This window comes from Cornus florida, unplaced genomic scaffold (assembly GCF_030987335.1).
Source record: "Cornus florida cultivar Cherokee Brave unplaced genomic scaffold, ASM3098733v1 CherokeeBrave_3.0.0_Hap2_Chr05, whole genome shotgun sequence".
In the NCBI taxonomy this organism is placed as follows: domain Eukaryota; kingdom Viridiplantae; phylum Streptophyta; class Magnoliopsida; order Cornales; family Cornaceae; genus Cornus; species Cornus florida.
The window spans coordinates 89168799-89191774 of record NW_026775575.1 but is presented as its reverse complement, the minus strand read 5'-3'; the positions used below and the strand labels follow the sequence as shown (position 1 = coordinate 89191774).

The following is a 22976-nucleotide window of genomic DNA, read 5'->3' as shown; positions in this document are numbered from 1 at the left end:
ATCATTAGTCCACAAGGGATCTTCCAAACTCATTGGAGAATAAAATCACTTTTCATTATTCAGCTCCCTTTTAAATGTAAAAGAGTGAAAGTCCAGAGAGAGAAAGAGAATAGAGAGAGAAGACAAAGCTGCAAAAATCATGTTATCTGTCGACCTTCAGTTTATTCTGGGTGGTTTGCTTTCTTGGGTCTCTGCAATTTATTTGTAGAGTTATGGGTATGTCACCAAACCCCTCACTTTTTATTCTCTCGGGTCTTCTCTTGTTCACTCATAAATTACTTCTATCATCTATATGTGTGTGAAAAAACACATGATGTGTGTGTGCTTTTGATGATAATCATGGTTTAGGCTATGTATGAACTGGGTTTTTTATATTGTGCAGTAATGGGAAATGTCAGCGGCAAGAAAGATGAAGCTGGACCCTCAGCAACTAAGAATGAGGAGGGTGAAGAATACATGGAGTATGCACATGGTGGGGCGCAGGTTAGCTATCATGCGCCTGGCCCGTTTCCAGAGTCCATGGTTCAGTCCCCTCCTCACAGCCCTAGGGCCTACCAGTCACCCTTGATGTTTACTCCACAGGTCAGGTTTGTCCAAGTGTATGTATGTGTGTGTGTGTGTGTGTGTGTGTGTGCAATATACATATATGAGTCGAAATTTGAGTAAAATCAAGATTTTTATTCATGTAATTGCTTCTATGTTAGTGGGGCTTTTTTTGGATTTGGGAGAATAGATAAGAATGATGTTTATCTCTTCATAAAATGATGTTTTTTGTTGCATATGTATGAAGTTGTGAATCATGTGATAATATACTTTTTGGGAGGAAAGGGTTTTAGCCTTGTAGGAGTGTTTTACAAGTAGTTAAATTATTGTAAAACTTATAGTGCTATTGTGGGAACTGATTAGAATCTACCTTGTTAGTTTTATTATATTTGTTTTTGTCTAGCATATGTTCTCTTCTAGATCTTTGATAGAAGTCCAAACTATAAATATATCACTTTCATCAACCATCTCTATGTCAATTATTGAAATTTTGAAGAAAAAAATAATGGGGGTTTGGTATGCTGAGTTTGATAATACATTGATAAAATAAAAAATAAAAACAAATAGGAGTATATTGCAAAGTTTGGGTACATATCATGTTTTGGGTGTATACTGTATATAGTGTGTGGTTGTCTTGATGGTGAAAAGAGATGGTCCTGTTGGAATTATTGGCGTTTTATAGATTCAAATGAATGGAACCATGTGGTGCAATTGAGGTTTGATTGTACATTTAAAACCAGTAAATGTGTTATTTTTTGGGTAAGTGAATCAGTAAATGTGATTGCTTGGAGAGAGCTTTAATTTTCTGTGGATCTGGAACTACAATGTGGCTCTGCATCAGAACAATTTTCCAACACATACATATACTTATTTCTGTGTGAACTTCATATCTGCATTCAGGTCCCCATGGTTCCTTTTCAAAGGTCTGGTGAAATAATTCAAATCCAAAGTAAAGAATCAACACAAAGTACAACAGACTATGAGGGTATGCTTCCTGAGAAAGGGATACCAACGATGATCACGTGGAGTTATGATGGCAAACAAGTTGCGATTGAGGGGTCTTGGGATAACTGGAAGACAAGGTAAAAGTTTCTTCAAGTTCCATTTTTCACCTTTCATTTCAGGTTTGTGCTTCTAAGACATTATTCACTATTAACACTTTTAGTTGCCTTTTTTATCAGAGAGTTCCTGCAGAGATCGGGCAAGGAATTCATTATTATGAAGGTGCTCCGATCAGGCGTTTACCATTACCGGTTTATTGTTGATGGACAGTGGAGGTATGCTCCGGAGTTACCACGGGAGTGTGATAATATGGGGAATATTTTCAACATTTTGGATTTGCAGGTAATTTTATGCTTTGGATTTATTACTCATAAAGTCATACACAGATGTACCATTGATTTTATTCCATAAACTTTTAATTGTGATGGATGCTTCTTTTTGCGCCTCTCTTTTATTGTCCGTAAACTAGTGGAAATTAATTCGGGACTTGAATGGGTGCAATTTTAGCTTGGGCTTATATTTTGAACATGCCTGTGTACACATTTACAATGATTTCTAGTGAACTTATCTTACTGTCATGTCTGCAAATGTTATTTGATATCAAATAGATAGTTTTTTTTTTGGGAAATAGTTCTTCTGACATATGTGAAGAAGATAGATGAATGCAAAGTATGTACTTTTACTGCTTTATATGCATAAAAGTGGTATAAACAACAAGGGCCAAGTTGGTATTGCTTCGAAAACTCATTTTCATTAAAAAAAAAAATTCATCTTTGGAGATTCTGAAAATGAAAGGCTGCAAATTTTGAAAATTAAAATGGTGGTGTCAATTGTATTTTTTTTAGTGGACTCGAGTTTTTCTTGTAATGGCGCATTTTCAGGAACTTCTTTTTTCAGAAACAGTACTTGAAATGTGCTCTCCGTGTCATTTTCATTTTTCTCCAGTTTCAAGGACAAAAGCAGTTTTTAAATAAATTACCAAAATAATGAATAAACGTATTATGACAGGAAAAAGATTTTCTAATACCTTATGTTTTGCCAAATACATTGCTGGTGTATCTCCAAAATTTAAGCATAACATGATGGTTGATATGGCTTGATTTTTATGAAACATGTTTCTTATGACATATGGACTTTCTGTTAAAGGAAGAACCTGAATTTATTTTCTTGTGACCAAAAAGTAATTAGCTAGAGATAAATCTGACTTTTTGAGTCATACATACAGATTGCATTCACAAGATTAATGTAGCATGATAGTCCATGGCATGGATCACGCGCACTTTCATACTTAAAATATGAACAACAACTGACGCCTACATGTATATTCATGTAATAAAAATTGGTTATGACTAATGCATCTTCTTTTCATGTAACAAAAATTAACTCTTCCATTGGTAGTGCTAATATGGAATTTTTGTCAACAACAGTAGAATGTTGGAAGTCTACACAACAATAATGCAATTGGGGATGCTAAAGGTAGATTATAAATTTAAACTGCACAGCTAATAATTATAAAGTTGGAGCTCATGAAAGTGAAATTGGTAAGTTTCTAGGATTGGAGCACCAGATAATTGCCAAAAAAGTGCAACAATAACAGTTCATCCAGCCATCTTTTGCCGCTTTTTTGTTTTCTGATGATATGTTGACTAATTGACTATGGCCTTAAATGTTTATGTCATTCCCTCTGTTAATTTGTTTTGCTCCCGGCACACCCATGATATTTACTTGCTACTGCAAATAGACTAAAACTCTATTAGCTCAATAGTACTATTCACTTGCTGTATGATTGATGGAAGACCGGCCTATTATTTCGTCTGTCATTTTTATGTTGACTTGGTTTACAATCAAATCAGTAAACGTTGAACAAGGTCACAGGAAAAACTACATACTCTATTTGGTTGCCAAGAAGGCAGAAATGAAGGGAGATTGGAAATGAATGAATTACGAGTTGCTTTTGAGAAGCAATTTAGTAATTGTTCAAACTGATGAGAGAGAGAGAGATCATGGTGGCTACTGAAATGTGTTTCTCATATCTGTTAAACCCTAAGCCTACAGTGGCTTATATAAAGATACAAGACTCAGCTAATTACACAATGACTCTACCAACTATATGTAATTACATAATGACCCAAAATATTCTAACACTCCCCCTTAAGCTGGAGAGTATATATCAAATAATTCCAGCTTGGAACAGATAGTCCCTAACCGATTATGACCCAATACTTTGGTAAACATATCAGCTAATTGAACGTCAGACTTCACAAATGGAGTAGAGATGCTCCTACTTAATATTTTTTCTCGAATGAAGTGACAATCAACTTCAACATGTTTGATCCTCTCATGAAACACAAGATTTGATGTAATGTGAACAGCTGCTTGATTATCATAGAACAATGGAGTAGGAGATTCAACTGTCAACCCAAGTTCTTTTAGAAAATGTTGTATCCATATCAACTTACTAGTGGTATGGGTCATTGCCCTGTACTCAGCTTCAGCACTAGATCGAGCTACCATCGTTTGCTTTTTACTTTTCCATGTAACAAGATTTCCTCCTACAAATGTGCAATAGCCTGTAGTAGATCTCCTGTCTGAAGGAGAACTAGCCCAGTCAGCATCTGTAAAACCTTCCACCCTGAGATGACCATTTGATTTATATAGTAACCCAAAACCTGGAGCTTGCTTGAGATATCGGATAATCCGAAGAACAGCAATTCAATATGACATTCTAGGAGCTCCCATGAACTGACTTATAACACTAACTGCATATGAAATATCAGGTCGAGTGATAGTGAGATAAATTAATTTCCCAACAAGGCGATGAAATCTGCCTGGGTCATTAAATAGATCACCCTAATCAGACAAATTTTGTATTTGAATCCATAGGAGCATCAACTGGACGACCACCCAACATACCTGTTTCTTCTAATAAGTCCAACACATATTTGCATTGAGATAAACTTATACCCTTCCTGTATCTAGCAACTTCAATACCTAAGAAATACCTAAGTTTACCCAAATTTTTAGTGTGGAATCGATTTTGCAGAAACAACTTCAACTTAGCAATGCCTTCAGAATCATCACCCGTGATCACAATATCATCTGCATACACCACAAGAAAAATGAAGCCAGCTTTAGTGCACTGGTGAAATACCGAATGATTGGTCTGGCATCTGTTAAGACCAAATTCTAATGCCGCCTCAGAGAATTTTCCAAACCAAGCACGTGGAGATTGTTTCAATCCATACAGTGCCTTTTGAAGGCGACAAACAATGTGATGATACTCCCCCTGAGCAACAAACCTAGGTGGTTGCTCCATATAACTTCTTCAACTAAGTTACCATGCAAGAAGGCATTCTTGACATCCAATTGAAACAACGGACAGTTACAATTGGCAGCAATGGAAATAAGTACCTGAATAGAAGAAATCTTAGCAACAGAAGAAAAGGTCTCATCGTAGTCAATACCATAAGTCTGAGTGTACCCTTTTGCCACCAGACGAGCCTTCAACCGCTCAATAGACCTATCGTGAAGGTATTTAATAGTGTAGACCCACTTACAACCAACCATTTTGGAGCCCGGAGGTAAAGGAACAAGATCCCAAGTCCGATTACAGTGAAGGGCATCCATTTCATCTACCATGGCTTTGCGCCAATCCGAATGAGAAAGAGCATCCTGCAAAGTTTTGGGAACAAAAGTAGCAGACATTTTGGATAAAAAACAAGATAAAGAGGATGAAACATTATAGTAGGAGACAAAGTTAGAAATGGGATGTACAGTAACACACGACCGAGTACCCTTACGGAGAGCAATAGGCAAATCATCAGACAAAATAGATAGCATCGGATCCGAAGACTCTGAAGGAGATGGAGGGAGTGAAGTAGGCGGTCGAGGTCGTCAAGTATAAACTTGCAAGGGGACAACAGAGCGAAGAGATGTGGGAGCAGGAAATAGAGAGGGAACAGTTGGCATAGGAGGCTCAAGAGTAATATTGAGAGGGGTAGTAGAATCAGAAAAATATGGGAGAGACTCAGAAAATAAGACATCAGCACTAGTGAAATAGTGTTGAAAATGAGGACTGTTGCAACGATAACCCTTCTAAGTGCGAGAATACCTAAGAAAAACACACTTAGTGGCACGAGGGTCGAGTTTGTCAAGACTGGGCCCAAGGTTCTGGACATAACACACATATCTAAAAACCCGAGGAGTAAGATTAAACGATGTGGAGTTGGGAAATAGAACAGAATGAGGAGATTTCCCTTGTAACACTGACGAAGGCATCCGATTAATAAGATGACAAGCCGCAAGAACAGCATCACTCCAAAAACGTTTGGGAACATGCATATGGAATAAAAGGGCACGACATACTTCCAGGAGATGACGATTTTTACGTTCAGCTACTCCATTTTGTTGAGGAGTATAAGTACAAGATGATTGATGAATGATGCCTTAAGCATGAAAATAAGTCTCAAAAGGGTCCAAGAAATATTCTTTGGCATTGTCAGAACGTAAAACTTTAATGGAACATCCAAATTGAGTTTTTATTTCTTTGCGAAATAGTTGAAAAATAGAGAATAACTCAGAACGATTTTTCATTAAAAACAACCAAGTCATATGAGAATGATCATCCACAAAAGTCACAAAATAACGAAATCCATTAATAGAAATATGTTTTATTGGGCCCCATACATCTGAATGAATTAACTGAAAAGGACTAGCAACACGATTGGTAGCTCTCGGTTTGAAAGATACACGACAATGCTTACGAAGCTGACATGTTTCACAAGGCATGGACTCAACACGACTAAGACTAAGACTAAGACTGGGGACTTGACATTGCAAAACTAATAAGGACGGGTGGCCGAGACGACAGTGCCACTGGAAAGGAGACAAAGATGATTGAAGAGCTATGGGAAATGGTGCAAGATCAAAGTAATACAAGCCACCTACTTCATGTCCTGTACCAATCTTCTTCATCGTCTTGAGATCCTGAAAAATACAACATGAGGGATAGAATGTAACGGAGCAATTAAGAGATTTAGTAATTTGACTAATGGACATCAAATTAAAAGGGAATTGAGGAATATATAATACAGAGAAAAGAGACATAGAAGAGGTGAGTTGGGTGGTTCCCACACCCAAAACTTTAGTGGAGGAGCCATTAGCAAGAGTAACACTTTGAGAGGAAGGAACAGACTAAAAATCATATAAGAGATGAGAACTACCAATCATGTGATCTAATGCGCCAAAGTCAAGAATCCAGGGACTCTGACGAGAAGATAAGAGACATGCAGGTGCACTACCTAATTGGGCAAAGGAAACCATGGAAGATGAGGTGGAAGGCCGTTGTTGAGACATAAACTGAGCATACTCATCGCGGGAAACTGTCATGGTGACCATAACAGGCTCAACAACCACTTGTGGAGCAGTTGGTTTGGCAGAAAAAGAAGAATCCCCTTCATTAGAGGTTACTTGATGTACATAGGAAGAAGGTGGCGGTTTCCCATGGAAATCCTAACATAATTAACAGTGTGTTTAGTAAGACCGCAGTGAGTGCAGAGTTTGGAGTCTCTGCCTCTGCCACAACCACGGCCACGACCACGTCCACGGGTAAAACGACTGCCACTGCCACAAGAAGACTGATAACCACCCTAGTTCACAACTAATGCAGAACGTTCACTGCTAGGAGGAGCAGTGACACCACTTGAAGCACTCCCGGAAGTGCCACTAGATAGAGTAACACGCTGGAGCCTGGAGAACGTATCAGGAAGAGAGGGAAGTGTAGGGCTACCCAAAATCTGTGCACAAACAGATTCATATTCTGGTGACAACCCCGTGAGAAACCGAACAGCATTAAAATCCTCACGTTGTTGTTGCATACTCTTCACATCAGAGGTGATAGGCTGATACAAGTTCATTTCTTCACAAATTCCTATGGACTGTGAGAAGTACTCTGCGAGATTGTTAGTACCTTGCCGAAGGTCAAAGAATTGTCTGCACACATCATAAATTCTGATGATATTACCAGTACCTGAATATAGCTGTTGGAGGCGGTTCTATATCTCCTAGGCAGTATCCAAATACAACAGGTTGGAGCTGATATTGGGTTCAATACAATTCATCATTAAGGAAATGATCTAAGCATCCCTTTGTTCCCATGAACTGAAATCTGCATCACTGTCTTTAGGCTTATCCTTAACCAAATGAGAGCCAAAGCCTTTGGCTTTCAGAAAAATAGCTACTGACTTGGCTCATAAAATGTAGTTCTTCCCATTGAGCTTAACCGAAGTCGTGGCAGGATTGAAAGAAACAGAAGAAATTAGGTCTGAACTGATAGCCATGGAAAAGGAAAAAGAGAGAAGAAAACCGAACCTGGGAAAAAAAACTTAATCCAGATCTGAGCAGACGGGCTGGATCTGGGCAAACGGGCCGGATCTAGGCAAACGGGTTGGGCTTGGGCAAGCGGGCCAAATCAAAACCAGTTCTCTGTTATTCCGGTTTTAGTAAACCAAGGTTGGGATAACTTCACGCCTGCAGCCAAACACCACTCTTCTCCTTCACAATCAGCGCCGGCAAGAACTAGAACTCTGCCACCGACAATAAATTTCAACACCTGAGGTTCGCAATGGAGAATCAAGGCTAGTACACACCCTAGCCCTTGCAGCGGTGACGGCAACCCAACATAAGCGGTGATCTAACAACCAAGCAGAGAGGGTTCGCGATGATGGAACCTCTGTAACTTGCAACAGCCAAGGCTGCCTCGGCCAACAAAATGAAGGGCTTCAGATCTGAGAATGACGGGCAAGAAGCGCTGAACACAACAACAGCTTTAAACCTCCGGCTCGAACAGAACGACGGCCAAACTTTCGGCAAAGAACCAAATCGACTTCGATCTCGATTTCGAATTGTAGAAAAACACCACAGATGCAACCACGATCTTAGTTTCCCATTGTTTCATACCGCTCTGATACCATGTTCAAACTGATGAGAAAGAGAGAGAGAGAGAGATCATGGAGGCTACTAAAATGTATTTCTCATATCTATTAAACTAAGCCTACAGTGGCTTATATGAAGATACAAGACTCAGCTAATTACACAATGATCCTACCAACTATATGTAATTATATAATGACCTAAAACATTCTAACAGTAACCATGTACTCCATTTGTTGGTTGTTAGATGCATTGTCCTATTAACCTTGCCTGGCCAACAAGGGTGAGATTGTGGTTATGAATTTCGACCTTATTTTCTTCTGATTTGTGGGCCCTCATAATTGAAATGTGCTTGTGAGTACTGCTTTCCTTTTAGTTTCACCAATAAGAGATGCTGTCAAAATTAGTTTTCAATTAGCTTGTTGTGGATGTACATGAGTAGATGCGAATCATATGTGAACTTAGAATTCTATACTGGTTCATTCAATTTTTTCCAAAATTAAGAGGCATATTTGTTTAAAACTCTGGTGATTGCTATATTATGAAAAAAAATATATATATATATATTCTCTATGCATATCTGAGTAGTTGTATCTTAAAAACCTTCTTATTTAAAAGTTCTCAGTAGAATTGCATCTCCTTCCCCTCAAAAGCCACTTGGAGATCCTTTCAGAGAGTCTATTTTGTTACATAGCACGTCCATAATCCTAAGAGTTATCTAACATTGCAAGAGGCCTAAAAGTAATTACTCCAACCTTATGAGGGTGTTCCACTGCTAGTAAACCGAAGACTGTTATTGCATTCTCTAGTATTAGTAAGAAGATTTTATGCTCACAATTCAGTTTAGTCTCACCTGGACACCAGGCTTAACAAAAATGTTGAGTTCTCATGGAATGATGCTTCACATGCTTAAGTCACACGTCATCACCAATACACACTTAATAGTCTGACCAAATATGTGAAACTCTGGTTGTACACAAGTTTGCAGTGTATTGATTATTGAACATGAGTTTCTGTAACTTTACAGCGATAAATTGCTCAACTATCATATCTTATCTACTGCTTGTCAGATTGGATTGGTTGTCAAACATTGAAGAAATTTCTACTCCATATATGGTTTTGATACTTGGAACATTTTTTTTTTCTTTCCAATTTTGTACATTTTAAATTTATTCTAAAATTCATTCAATTGATAATATGACGTGTGGTCACTGTAAGTGCAAAATTCTACTCAACCAATAACAATTGAGAAAAATAATACAACACACTCAAGAACAGTAAAAATAAATAAGAACAGTATCTAGAGAAGCGTAGAATTGCTTGGATCCCTTTATTGGAGGTCTGGGCCTCTATTTATATACAAAAGTTAGAAGAATTATGGTAGGACTCGCATTGCTTGTCTTCTAATTCTTTTCATATATCAATTTCTTTATAAATAGAATTCTTTCCTCTTTATAATTCTTTCATTTCCGGATTTTCCTTACATAGAACTTACCTCCTTTGATGAATCATTTTCCTTATAGGACCGGTTCCTTCTTTAAACGGACTTGGGCCGCATCTAACTTGGTACACATGCCTGCTGGCGTCTTGATTCGAGCTTTAGTAAAGCTCGTAGTTAGATAGCGTTAGTTTTGGGCTAATGACCAACTCAACTTGGGCTTCTGACGGAATGGGCTTTGACCTTTATTGAAGATAAAGTTATGACGTGGATTGCTCTTATTGGAGGGAGATTTTTCCCTCCACACTTTGCCCCCAATTCCCTCTTTAATTGGATTGCGGCTCCTATTAAAAAGGGAATTGAAGTTGCACGGCTGTCTTTTTTACCAAAAAACGTTTCGAAGATTGCCCATTGCCATTCTGCCTTAAGAGATTCTATAAGGGTTACTTTTGCTCTCACTACGTTTCTTGCATTCTTCACTCCGTCGTCTTATCAGGTTAGTTCTCCATCTTTTTCTCTTCGATCTTGCATTATGAGTACTTCGACTATTCCTGAACGTATAGATATCATAGATTCTGAGTCCACTCCCTCGTCTTCTCCTAATCTCATTAGGGTTCCCCCACCTAGGGTTTCGAACTTTCCTAAACCCGTAAGTGACTCGGCTAATCAGCCAGGTGCTTCTCCGATCCAGGCTGAAACATCCACTTCTGGGTCGGACAATATCCTCACTAAGGAAGAGAGGAGTACAATTCTATCTATTCGTCGTATCCCGTTCTCCGTTGAATTCGTAATGGAAGAATTTGAGATTCCCGAGGGAATAGAAATCGCAGAGTACCCCAAAGGTGCTGATTTTTGCGCCGGCGAAGGCGTCGGAGAAGACGAGTTGCTCCTCTCTATTCGGCATCTCAACGCTCTTAGGTTCCCTCTTCATCCCTTCTATTATTTAGTCTTCAACAAATTGGGGATTGCACCCCCGGAAGTAAACCCTAACTTCCTTCGAGTAATCTCAGCACTCCTCATTCGCCGGTGGCAGGAGAGTCTTGACTTGACTCTGGCTGACTTGCTGATTACTTATTCTATTTCTAAGCATGGAACCGAACCTTGTCATTTCTTTTTCACTTCCCCCTTGCACCAAAGGATATGCACAAACCTTCCTACTTCTGAGAAGAAGTGGAAAGAGAGGATGATAGTTGTTAGGGGGAAATGTGCCGTGCCCCAATCGAGCAAACTCCCAATCCCTCGTAAGTTCGGAAAATTAGGTATAGAACATCCCCCTTTTCTTCATGAAGAGTGCTCGGACTGTTTCCCATGTCAAGTCTTACTATTTCGATATATTTACGAGTTTCTTGGTGTTTTTTCAGCAACATTTCCTTCTTCGGCTGCTAAGAAGAGGCTTTCCTTCCTGGAAAAATGGGTCTGGAGCAACCCTCCCTCGATCGAGAGCTTACTCACTTCTGCGAGTCTTAAAGCAGTTGCTTCCAGAGCTGTAGCCGCTGATCTCATGGACCTCTCACTTCCATCTTTTGACAGCTTCCCCATGACTGAGGAAGAAAAACAGAGGGCTGAAGCCTTGAAGAGGAAAGCTGCAGAGAATGCTCCGTTAACTATACTGCGCACAAATGAGCAGGAAAAGGAGATTGACGAGGTCCCTTTGAACAAAAGGGCAAGGCTGAACTCCTCTTCAGCCGCGAAAAATAAGGGTGCTTCCAACCCAAAAAGCAAAGGGAAGAAAGCCGAAGAGGTTAACCCTGAGGATGAGTTCAACGCTTACGTCCTTGCCGAGGCTGGAGCACCTTGGACTCCTTCCTTCTCGAGGGCTGACAAGTCCATCCTCCATGTTGGTGATTCTATGATCACTGACCCATCTGCAACACTGGCCGTTGCTCGGGGAATGTGGCTCCCCAAGGATGAAGAAATTATCAGCAGAATGGGGCTGGAACAATTACTCCCATCTGCTCCCGTTCAAGCCATAGAGGTTTGCCCCGTCTTTCATTTCCATTGTCATAATTGCCTTACACACTTTCTTACATTGTTATTATCTCACAATGCAGGGCTTGTATCATACTATGGCCCTCTATGCCACTGTTGAGGCTCAATCTCTTTCCCTTAAGAAACTGGAGAAGGACCTCAGTAATTCTGAGAATAGGGCATCCCATGCCATTGCTAATGCACAAATTGCATACGAGCCTCGGGATGTTTACAAGAAGCGTTTGGCTGCCTCTGATACCAAAGTTGAGTCACTGGAGGCTGAAGTCTAGCGTTTGAGTGATGCCCTTAATACCTGCATCATTGCAGGGAGGCAGATGCAGGGTCGTTACACCAGTTTGGTGCGCTTATCTAGCGCCAAGGCATTCAGGTCCAGCTTCAATCAGGGTTCAGGGGAAAAGACAACAGATCCCGAGGCTTTTGATACCCAAATGGGAGTGTCGTTCCCTTATGATGAGGGTCCAAAAGCTCAAGAAGCTGAAGTTCTTTTTGCCGAGATGGTGAAAGCTCATCCTGAGGTCCCTTCAGCTCCAAGTGTCTCTACCCTTGCAACTGGCCCATCAAATCCTCCACCTGCAAGTCCAGCTGTGGTAGATGCTTTTGAATCTACCCCATTTGATCCGAAGAGGAAGTAGGATCGAGTAATATATATATATTTGTAATGAAACAACATTGGGAATAAATGATATATCCATGTTTCTTTAAGCTGTGTCATTTTTATTCTGCTTTGACTGAGTATGCTTGTATGCTTTTAATATTGCACATACTTTGTCAAATGAGGTTATTTCTAAGGAAAGTACCCTGCTTGAGAGTTCTTTATCTGTTCCATTCCGAAGCAAAATAAATAAGATGTGAAGAAGAGATCTCCTCTAATGGTTTATCTGATAATAAAGGATTGTTTTTCCCTTTGGTGATTTAACCGTTAAGAGAACTCTTTTTGAAACGGATTTGTGTGAAGTAAGTATATTTATACTTGTTTCTTCTTGTAGTTTTTCAATGTGGGACAATCTCGTGGCTTATATTACCGAACTTAGACTCAGTGAATATGAGCGTAAGAGTTAGGTTTACTGAGCCGGACGCTTAGGGTTCGAGGCGAATGAATTACTCCCCGGCGCTGAGCCTGAGGGGAGGTTTGTTTGCCAAGCCGGACACTTAGGGTCCGAGGCAAATGAACTACTCCCCGGTGCTAAGCCTGAGGGGAGGTTTGACGAGCCGGACGCTTAGGGTCCGAAGCGAATGAACTACTCCCCGGCGCTGAGCCTGAGGGGAGGTTTGCCGAGCCGGACGCTTAGGGTCCGAGGCGAATGAATTACTCCCCGGCGCTGAGCCTGAGGGGAGGTTTGTTTGCCGAGCCGGACACTTAGGGTCCGAGGCGAATGAACTACTCCCAGGCGCTGAGCCTGAGGGGAGGTTTGTTTGCCGAGCCGGACACTTAGGGTCCGAGGCGAATGAACTACTCCCCGGCGCTGAGCCTGAGGGGAGGTTTGTTTGCCGAGCCGGACGCTTAGGGTCCGAGGCGAATGAATTACTCCCCGGCGCTGAGCCTGAGGGGAGGTTTGTTTGCCGAGCCGGACGCTTAGGGTCCGAGGCGAATGAATTACTCCCCGGCGCTGAGCCTGAGGGGAGGTTGGTTTGCCGAGCCGGACGCTTAGGGTCCGAGGCGAATGAATTACTCCCCGACACTGAGCCTGAGGGGAGGTTTGCTTGCCGAGCCGGACACTTAGGGCCCGAGGCGAATGAATTACTCCCCGGCGCTAAGCCTGAGGGGAGGTTTTGTTTATATTTTTTTCCCAAACAACTTATCATGAGGCCGAGGATTCAAAAATGATAACAGGCCAAGAAAGCGAGTAACAGTGGCTGTGATGTTTCCTATTTGTTGACTTTGGAGACTTTTCTCCTCCATTGATACTCCCTTCTTGGCAAACAAACGTAGTGGACTACGCATATATTAATCGCATTTCTTTTCTATTTCTATCCGATGTGGGACATAGACTAAATTTTGCCAAAAATGTCGGTGTAAGGAATGCCTCTGGTATTGAGCTTGACAGCCTTAAATACCAGTGGGCCCTCCTTACACCGCAATTAACTATTTGAATATTCCCATATATAACAGAATGTAGCACATACTTTTTTATCGATGTGTGATAGAAAGTTTTAAACATAGGCCATAACTCATGTTTTGTTTTTATTTCTTAAAAATCATTGTGACGAATGCCTTAAAAATTATTGTGACGAATGCATTTTTTAACAGTCTGCTTCTAACATTGCTTTGCATAAAAATTGCATAGTGCGACTTGGCATGCATAAAAGTTGCAAAATCATAGAGTAGTATGGCCTCCATTTTTATGGAAAGAAATAAATAAAGTAGAATTGTACTGAATATGATAGAAGTAAAAATAAAGAAAAATTTAGCTGACTGTGGACATACTCAGCCTTATTTGTGAAGAATTTGTAGCAAAATTGACAAACTTATCTAATGGAAATACCTTTTAAGGTGTATTGCGTTCCAAGGACACGCAATGGGACGCCCGTCAGCTTCGGCCAAACGATATGCTCCTTTCCCCACTACTTCGGTAACCCTGTAGGGTCCGGTCCAATTAGGTTCCAGTTTCTTTACATAAGCTGTTTCTTGCTTCAAAACCCAATTGCCTACCACAAAGCTCCTGAATCTGACACGTTTGTTATAACTGTTGTGCAGCTGTTGCTGATATGAAGCAAGCCTAATTACTGCAGCATCCCTTTTTTCGTCCAGGAGATCGAGACTATGTTAAAGCTGCTGACTATTGTTTCCTTCAAGCAATAAGAATGTCCAAAGGGTCGAAACTGCCGCTTCGGTTAGGATCACAGCTTCAGATCCATAAGCCATGGCAAAGGGACTCTCTCCCGTAGGCCGCCGCAGTGTGGTTCGGTACGCCCAAAGCACCTGAGGGAGATTCTCGTACCATTTCGTTTTGAGTTTCTCCAATTTCTTCTTTAAACAACTGGAAATTGTCCAATTAGTTATTTCAGCTTGTCCATTCCCTTGTGGATGACTAACCGCAGCTAACTTTTGTACAATTCCATGCTCAGCAAAGAATTTTCTTGTACTTCTATTATCGAGGTTCTTACCATTGTCCATCATAATGACTTTTGGGACCCCAAACCAACAAATGATGTTGTTCCAAAGGAAACTTTTTACCTGCTCATGGGTCACACTTGAGTAGGCCTCGGCTTCTACCCATTTAGTGAAATCATCTATAGCCAGTAGCACGTACTCCTTTTGTTCCACAGTCTTGGGTAACGGGCCCACCATATCAATCCCCCATTGTGCAAATGGCCATGGATTCGCCATTGCATGCAAATCTTCGGCAGGCTGATGCTTCATAGGACCGTGACGTTGACAAGTACGACCAGAAGTAACCTTGAGTCAGGACTTTATGCGCGAGGGATCTGCCCCCGGAATGGTTACCACAATCTCCGTCATGGATTTGTCTCAACACCACAAGAGCCTCAGTAGGGCTTAAACATTTCAGGTAAGGACCTGAAAATGACTTTCGGTATAACTGATTGTTAATGATGGCATATTTAGCTGCGGTGATACGGAGCTTCCGTGCTTCGGACTTCTGGTCTGGAAAAACCCCATGCTTGAGGTAAGCTTCCAATGGATCAATCCAGCATGGTTCTAGAGGAATAATTGGAATTACCATTACTTCCTGCGGAGGATTAATGCTGGGCTCGTCCAGAACGTCAATCGGCACAATCTGAATCAGATCCTTATTTAAAGATGACGTTGATATGGCCAATTAATCTGCCTCGGCATTCTCAACGCGAGGTACCTGATAGAATTTGATCTTATCGAATCCCTGTGCAACGTTCTTTACAGCTTCTTTATATGCTTTCATTCTTTCCTCTTTGGGATGGTACTGACCTGTCACTTGATTTATAACAAGTTGTGAGTCACTAAAAACCTTTAAGCAACGTACCTGGAGACTGCTAGCCAACCGAAGACCAGCAAGTAATGCCTCGTATTCGGCCTCATTGTTCGTAGCTGGGAATTTCAAACAGATAGATTGCTGCAGCTTAGTGCCTTCGGGAGTTGACATTACAACGCCTACTCAGGCACTTGCTTGATTCGAGGAACCATCGACTCGAAGTTCCCATTGTGGTTATGGGTGTGCCTGCTTTTCGGGAGTATCTTCATACTCAAGAAGGAAATCCGCTACGGCTTGTCCTTTATGCGACACCTTTGGCTCATAGGTTATGTCGAAGGAACTAAGCTCGATAGCTCACTTGGTAATTCTCCCAGATAAATTAGGCTTAGAGAGTATACCTCGTATGGGATAGTTGGTGAGTACCACAATGCTATGAGATTCAAAATAATGCCGACGCTTCCTCTTGGCGTAGATCAAAGCTAAAATAACTTTTTCTGCTTTACTATATCGCGTCTCCGCATCTGTCATGGTCTTACTCGTGTAGAAGATTAGATATTGCCTCTTTCCTTCGTTTCTAATCAATGCTGCACTTATCGATGTATTAGAAATTGCCAAGTACATAATAAGAACCTCCCCAGGTTTTGGAGCGGATAGAATGGGTGGTTCAGCCATGTAACCTTTTAACCGACTGAGGGCCTCTTGCTGCTAAGGTCCCCATATATCTTTATTCTTGGATCGTATAGCATCAAAGAATGGTTTGCACTTATCTGACAATCGGGATATAAATCGGCTGAGTGCTGCGATCCGACCAGTAAGTACCTGCACCTCCTTGCGATTTTTTGGTTCCTGATTCTAGATGAAGGCTTTAGCCTGAGCCGGACTTACCTCTATCCCTCTTTTATTCACTATGTGGCCGAGGAATTGACCTGATAATACAGCGAATGAGCACTTTGATGGATTCAACTTCATGTTGTACTTATTCAAAATATTGAAAACTTCCTGTAGATGCTTCGGATGATCTTCTTTCTTCACACTTTTAACCACCATGTCATCTATATATGCTTCGACTGTCTTTTCCAGCAGACTATCGAATATCTTGTTGACAAGGCGTTGATAAGTAGCTCCAGCATTCTTCAATCCGAAGGGCATGACCCTGTAACAATAAGTCCCCTTTTCTGTAATAAAAGTCGTTTTTTCTTCATCTTCGGGGTCCATAGGAATCTGATTGTATCCCGAGTATGCATCTAGGAATGTCAACCTCTCGTAGCCGGTGGTAGCATCAACCATCTAGTCTATCTTGGGCAAAGGGAAGCTATCTTTAGGGCAGGCTTTGTTGAGGTTGGTATAATCTACACAAACCCTCTACTTTCCATTCTTCTTTTGTACGACTACCACGTTCGACAACCACTGCGGATATTGTACTTTTCGAATGAAACCTGCTTGCAATAATTTGTTTACTTCTTCAGCTATAATGCGATTGCGTTCAGGGGCAAACCTTCGGTGTTTCTGCTTGACTGGTTTGAACTCCGGATCCACCTTCAGGCTATGGCAGGAAACTGTGAGATCGATCCCTACCATGTCCGAGTGATCCCATGCAAAGGCATCTGCATTGCTCCGGATGACATCAATTAATGCCTCTTTTTCTTCTGACATGGAAGAAGAGCCTAGATAAGTAACCTTCTGAGGGTCGCCGAAGATAACTTCCACGGCTTCGAGGGTCTCCTCGGTGGGTTTCGCAATTTCCTCTTCCTCCTTTCCCTTAAGATACTTGGGCAGTGGGCTCTGTAATTGCTATTTGGGTCCAGTTTTGGAAGCCTCACCTGGTTACTGTTGAGTCAACATCCTCTTCGCCTCAGCCTGTGTCAACATATAGCATTCCTTCGCTGTGACTTGATTGCCCCACAGATTAATTATTTCTTTCCCGTCCGGAGATAAACACCGCATCACCTGGTGGAGGGTGGATGGAACTCCTTTCATCCGATGTATCCAACCTCTTCCCATGATGAGATTGTAAGAAGGATAGATCTCTGTTAAAACAAAGTTCTCCTTCAGAGTCCTCTTCGCCGCGGTTACGGACAAGTCTATTACTCCGAGGGGATCTACTCTTGTGCCATCGAATCCCATCAACGGGCTGGAGGTAGGTCGAATAGATGATGACGTGATCTCTAACTGATCAAAGACCTTCTTTATGATTATGTTAGCGCTACTTCCTGGATCTACCAAAATCCTCCTGATCATACAATTGGCCACTAAAAGACTGATGACCAATGGATCCTCGTGGGGGAGTTGCACTCTGGATAGGTCGCCATCTCCGAATCCAATATTAATGTTACCAGAATTGATAGCATTGACCGAGGATATCTTCCTGAGCTTGTGGGTCGCCCTCAATCTGGACCTGTACACCTCCTCGGACTCCTGATCATCTTCAGACCTACCATGTATTGCATGGATGACTTTTACTTGCGTACCTTCTACCTTGCGAGGATAGACCTCGCGGGGTTTTGCATGCTCCTTTGTCATGAGGTAATCCGTCAACTCACCTCTGGCGATCATATTCTCCACATGTCGCCTGAGGGATCGGCAATCGTTGGTTGAATGCCCATAATCTCGATGATGAGCGCAATGCTTGCTTTTGTCCCTTTGCTCTAAGGGTTGTTTTATTGGCTGCGGAATTGTGAACTTCGTTTTATTCTCTTGGAAGAGCCGAGCCAAGGTAGTTTGGAGAGGTGTAAACCCTTCCTCTACCCTTTGCCTTTTTTCAGGTGCCTAGGTGACTGGCGTTGAGGAACGTTGGCTTTTTTGAATCTTTGGAGTTGGGATTCTTTCTCGAAGCTTGTTTTCCACTGTCACGAGAGTAGCGTGCTGCGCTCGGTGGGCTATATTTTCCTCAAGCCGAATGTAGATCTGGGCTCTGGCATTGAGAGTCTGCATGTCAGAAGGAGAATACTTGACTAGGGAAGTGTGGAACTTCGTCCCCTGAATCATTGCAAGTTTAAATGTCTTTATAGCAGTTGCAGGATGACAATCCGCTATTTCTGATGCCTCCATGTTGAATCTTGATAAGAAATCCTCCAATGTTTCCCCCCTTTTCTGCCTTACGGTGAAGAGGCTGGCAATGCTTTTCTTTTGCTTTTTATTTCCGCAATACTGTGCCAGGAACATGGTGCATAGAGTTACGTAATCCGGGATGGATTTATGCAGTCTATTCATGAACCACTCTAGTGCTGCTCCTGTCAAACAGGTAGAAAAAACCCTGCACATCCAAGGGTCATTACGATTATCCAAAGCCATCTTTTGAGCATAATGATCTAGGTGCCGAGAAGGATCCCCTATTCCATTAAACTGGGTGAAAGAAGGCATGGTGAATTTCTTGGGCCTCTCTACCAGATACACATCGTCAGTGAAAGGAGTTTTGATCAAAGAATTTTTGTGTTCTCTAGCCATCTCAGCAGGTGTTTGAATCTTCAGGAGTCTCTTCTCGTCAAAGGCATCCTGAACACCTGCACCATCTGGGATTCCATTGGACCACACCGTAAGCTTATGGCTGGATTCGACTTGCTCATCCTGCGTGCGGCAAGGGATGTTATCTGAAGCCGCAGCCTCGGATCTTGCCTTCCGTTGCTGCTGAACCTCATTCGGCTGAACCTCATTGGGTCGTGCCCCATTAGGTGGAACCCTATTAGGCGGAAGTCCAGTAATCGGAGAAATATTCTGACTAGGGGGTGCTGCTGTGTCACCCACTGGTGGCGGCAGTGCCAACTGGGCCAGCGTCATTTGCAGAGCATTATTCTGCTGTTGAAGCAAGGTGATCTGAGCTACGCTTGCTTCGTTTGCCTGACGAAGTACGTCAAATTGGTGCAGAAACTCTTCATGCATCTTTTGCATCAACTCCGTTTGTTGATCTACTGAAGATCCTCCGTTCGACATTCTGGACGGTTAGCTGCAGGATTCACTTGTGAAACAAAAACAAGAATGGGAATATATTTGCACACGATTCCCACAGACGGCGCCAAAGTGTAAGTGCAAAATTCTACTCAACCAATAACAATTGAGAAAAATAATACAACACACTCAAGAACAGTAAAAATAAATAAGAATAGTATCTAGAGAAGCGTAGAATTGCTTGGATCCCTTTATTGGAGGTCTGGGCCTCTATTTATATACAAAAGTTAGAAGAATTATGGTAGGACTCGCGTTGTTTGTCTTCTAATTCTTTCCATATATCAATTTCTTTACAAATAAAATTCTTTCCTCTTTATAATTCTTCCCTTTCCGGATTTTCCTTACACAGAAATTACCTCCTTTGATGAATCCTTTTCCTTGTAGGACCGGTTCCTTCTTTAAACGGACTTGGGCCGCATCTAACTTGGTACACATGCCTGCTGGCGTCTTGATTCGAGCTTTAGTAAAGCCCGTAGTTAGATAGCGGTAGTTTTGGACTAATGACCAACTCAACTTGGGCTTCTGACGGAATGGGCTTTGACCTTTATTGAAGATAAAGTTATGACGTGGATTGCTCTTATTGGAGGGAGATTTTTCCCTCTACAGTCACCCTTGCACTTCTGGCTTCATCTTTGTCTAATTGAAAACAAAAACATTTGCCTACGGCTCTCTCCATTTATAGTAAAACAAAATAGTTCCTGACAGGACTTGTTAGCCACTCTTTTAGCACAGGACTTACAGTCAAGATTATGCAGTATAGAAGCAATTATAGATTTCACAATTAGTTAAGGTGGAAACTTTTATGAGGCAATATATATATATATATATATATATATATATATATGTATGTATGTATGTATAATCTTTGCATGTGCACCTCAAAATTCCTGCATAATATTGATGTCCGTCTTTTTTCCTTTGTCATTATACGTTACAAATGAACCAGCCTATTCATTATTTCTCCAAGTCAGTCATCTTATCATTATCATTGCTTAATGGATTGTTATGGAAATTCATTGAAAATTCTTAATTTATCCCAAATAGACAGTTCTGTTTTATTGCATGAAAGGAGTTACTGAATTTGAAAAAAATAAATAAAAATTTTTACAGTTAAGTTGCAATGATTGATCATCTGCATTTCGTATCCTTCTTGTTGCATATGATTGTAATACTTCAACTACATCAGTTACTTACGAATTAACTGATGTATTGTGCAGGATTATATTCCAGAAGTCCTGGACAACGTTTCTGTCTCTGAATCTCCTCCTTCCCCTGTATCAAGTTACAACAACTCAGCCTTCAGTTCAGAAGATTTTAACGAAAAGTTGCCTGAATTGCCTCCGCTACTACAAAAAACTCCGCTGGACCAGCCATCCTCCTCCAAGGATGCTACAGAGTCTACGGAGAAGCCTTTAGCTGCAGTGTTGGACCATTTATACATTCAAAAAGGGTGCACTGGTCAATCTATGGTGGCACTTAGTTCAACACACCGTTTTCGCACAAAATACGTCACAGTAGTACTCTACAAGTCATTAAAAAGGTAAAAATGTTGAAGTACTTCCCCAAATTCATGGAGTTGGGAATATAAAGAGCATCCTATTGCTGAGAGAAATGCTGTGACCATTGTTTTCGTAGCAAGGCTAATGTAGAAAAAAATAGGATTTTGCCATATAAATATATTTATATGAATTTCTGTTCATTTTCGATATGTTGATCACTTTTCTTACATGCTTGCCATGGTTGTCACATGAGAAAGTGATGACCTTGCAAACTGAATGTTCTCGAGATAACTTCTAATTATGTCCCTTGAAGTTTCAGTTATGATGCATTCTCCCAACTTACTAAGAGTATAGCTGGTTGTAGGGCTATATAGTAGTAAACTGGCTGGGGAATCCGCGGGCTTTGACGGCCGTTGGGCCGGGCTGAGAAAATTATGAAGGCCCAGACCCATAACCAGCTGTTTCAGGATTCGGTCCGGTCATCTTCCCATAATCCCTTGCTAATGTTTGTTAAATGGTTTCGTTGGCTTGGTTCAGGATGAGCCCACTAGATAGGTTATTTGTAGGCTGATTTTGTTCAATCTGCTTATACATAATGTCTTGTTTTGATAGAAAACTGCCTGCCATATGGTCAATTCTATGAATTCAGTAAAATTCAGGTTCGATTTAGCTTTAAATAGTGTAAAATTCAGTAAATTACATACCACCTACCAATAACTATAGCTTAGTGATATCTTCTCAATCTTCTAACATGGAGGATTCAAATCCCGTCAGAGACCAAAAAAAACATAGGTGCTCGAGTTTCTGGTCATGGACACTGAAGAATTGTAGAAAAATCCTATGGCTAGAGTGTTGGATTTATTTCCTTCTATATGGAGGGAAGCCCAAGTGGGTTTTATTAAAAGCCCAAAGCCCAGCCTTTAGGGAAAGAAAACCCTAAGGAAGTTAGTATAAAAAGAGAGAGAGAGGTTAGCCGCAAGTAAGAAAGAACAAAAAGAAGAAAAATGCAGGTTTTTCCATTCTGCCCAGGTTTGATCAAATGTCCGATCCCGCTTCGGGTTCACAACTCAGTGACGCACAATCTGAACGGTGTAGATCAGATTTTGAGCTCCGGAACAGTTATTCGTGCCCGTGAACAGTAATTGGGTTTTGGTAGAAAAATGCAGGTTTTTCTATTCTGCCCAGATTTCATCAAACGTCCCATCCCGCTTCGTCCGTGGTCCGATCGAGCTGAAATTTGGAGGAGAGGTTCACGACTCAATGAGTTAAAATCTGAACGGTGAAGATCTGACTTTGAGCTCAGGAACAGTGATTCGTGCCCGTGAACAGTAACCGAGTTTTGGTAATTTTCTCTCCAATTCTCTTTGTTTTTTGCCAAGATTGTTGCTATCTTGATGAGATGTTTTGTAACCTTTAATTGCGATTAGAGAAGACTTTGTATACCCATTATTTAGTTGATAGTGGAGATTTTAACTTGATTAAGTCCTGTAGTTTTTCTTCCTCACACTAAGGAAGTGAATATGACTTGGTGTGATTGATTTGTTTTCTATTATTTTCAGCACATATATTATTTTCAGCGCATATAAAAATAAAAATATATTATATTTGTTTGTATATGGGGAGAAATCCTATGGCTAAAGGATACCCATTATTTTTGCGTCCTGTCTTCTATGGTCAATTCTCTGGGAAGGGGTTTGTTTGGTTACTGTGACAAATTTATTACCA

At 41.1% G+C, this 22976-nt stretch overlaps 1 protein-coding gene across 1 annotated transcript; it reads left to right on the top strand.

Moving 5' to 3' along the window:
* LOC132307486 (SNF1-related protein kinase regulatory subunit beta-2-like) lies at positions 1-21573 on the top strand. Its single transcript, XM_059805269.1, has 5 exons — positions 1-216; positions 383-582; positions 1444-1625; positions 1725-1887; positions 20970-21573. The coding sequence occupies exons 1-5, from the start codon at positions 213-215 to the stop codon at positions 21294-21296; spliced, it is 876 nt and encodes a 291-aa protein (XP_059661252.1). The 5' UTR covers positions 1-212; the 3' UTR covers positions 21297-21573.
* Positions 21574-22976: the final 1403 nt, after the last annotated feature.

Excerpts from the sequence above, each read along its gene's own strand:
- LOC132307486 (XM_059805269.1), top strand. Across the intron at positions 1,626-1,724 it reads TGGGATAACTGGAAGACAAG|AGAGTTCCTGCAGAGATCGG; the intron begins GTAAAAGTTTCT and ends CTTTTTTATCAG. Across the intron at positions 1,888-20,969 it reads TCAACATTTTGGATTTGCAG|GATTATATTCCAGAAGTCCT; the intron begins GTAATTTTATGC and ends TGTATTGTGCAG.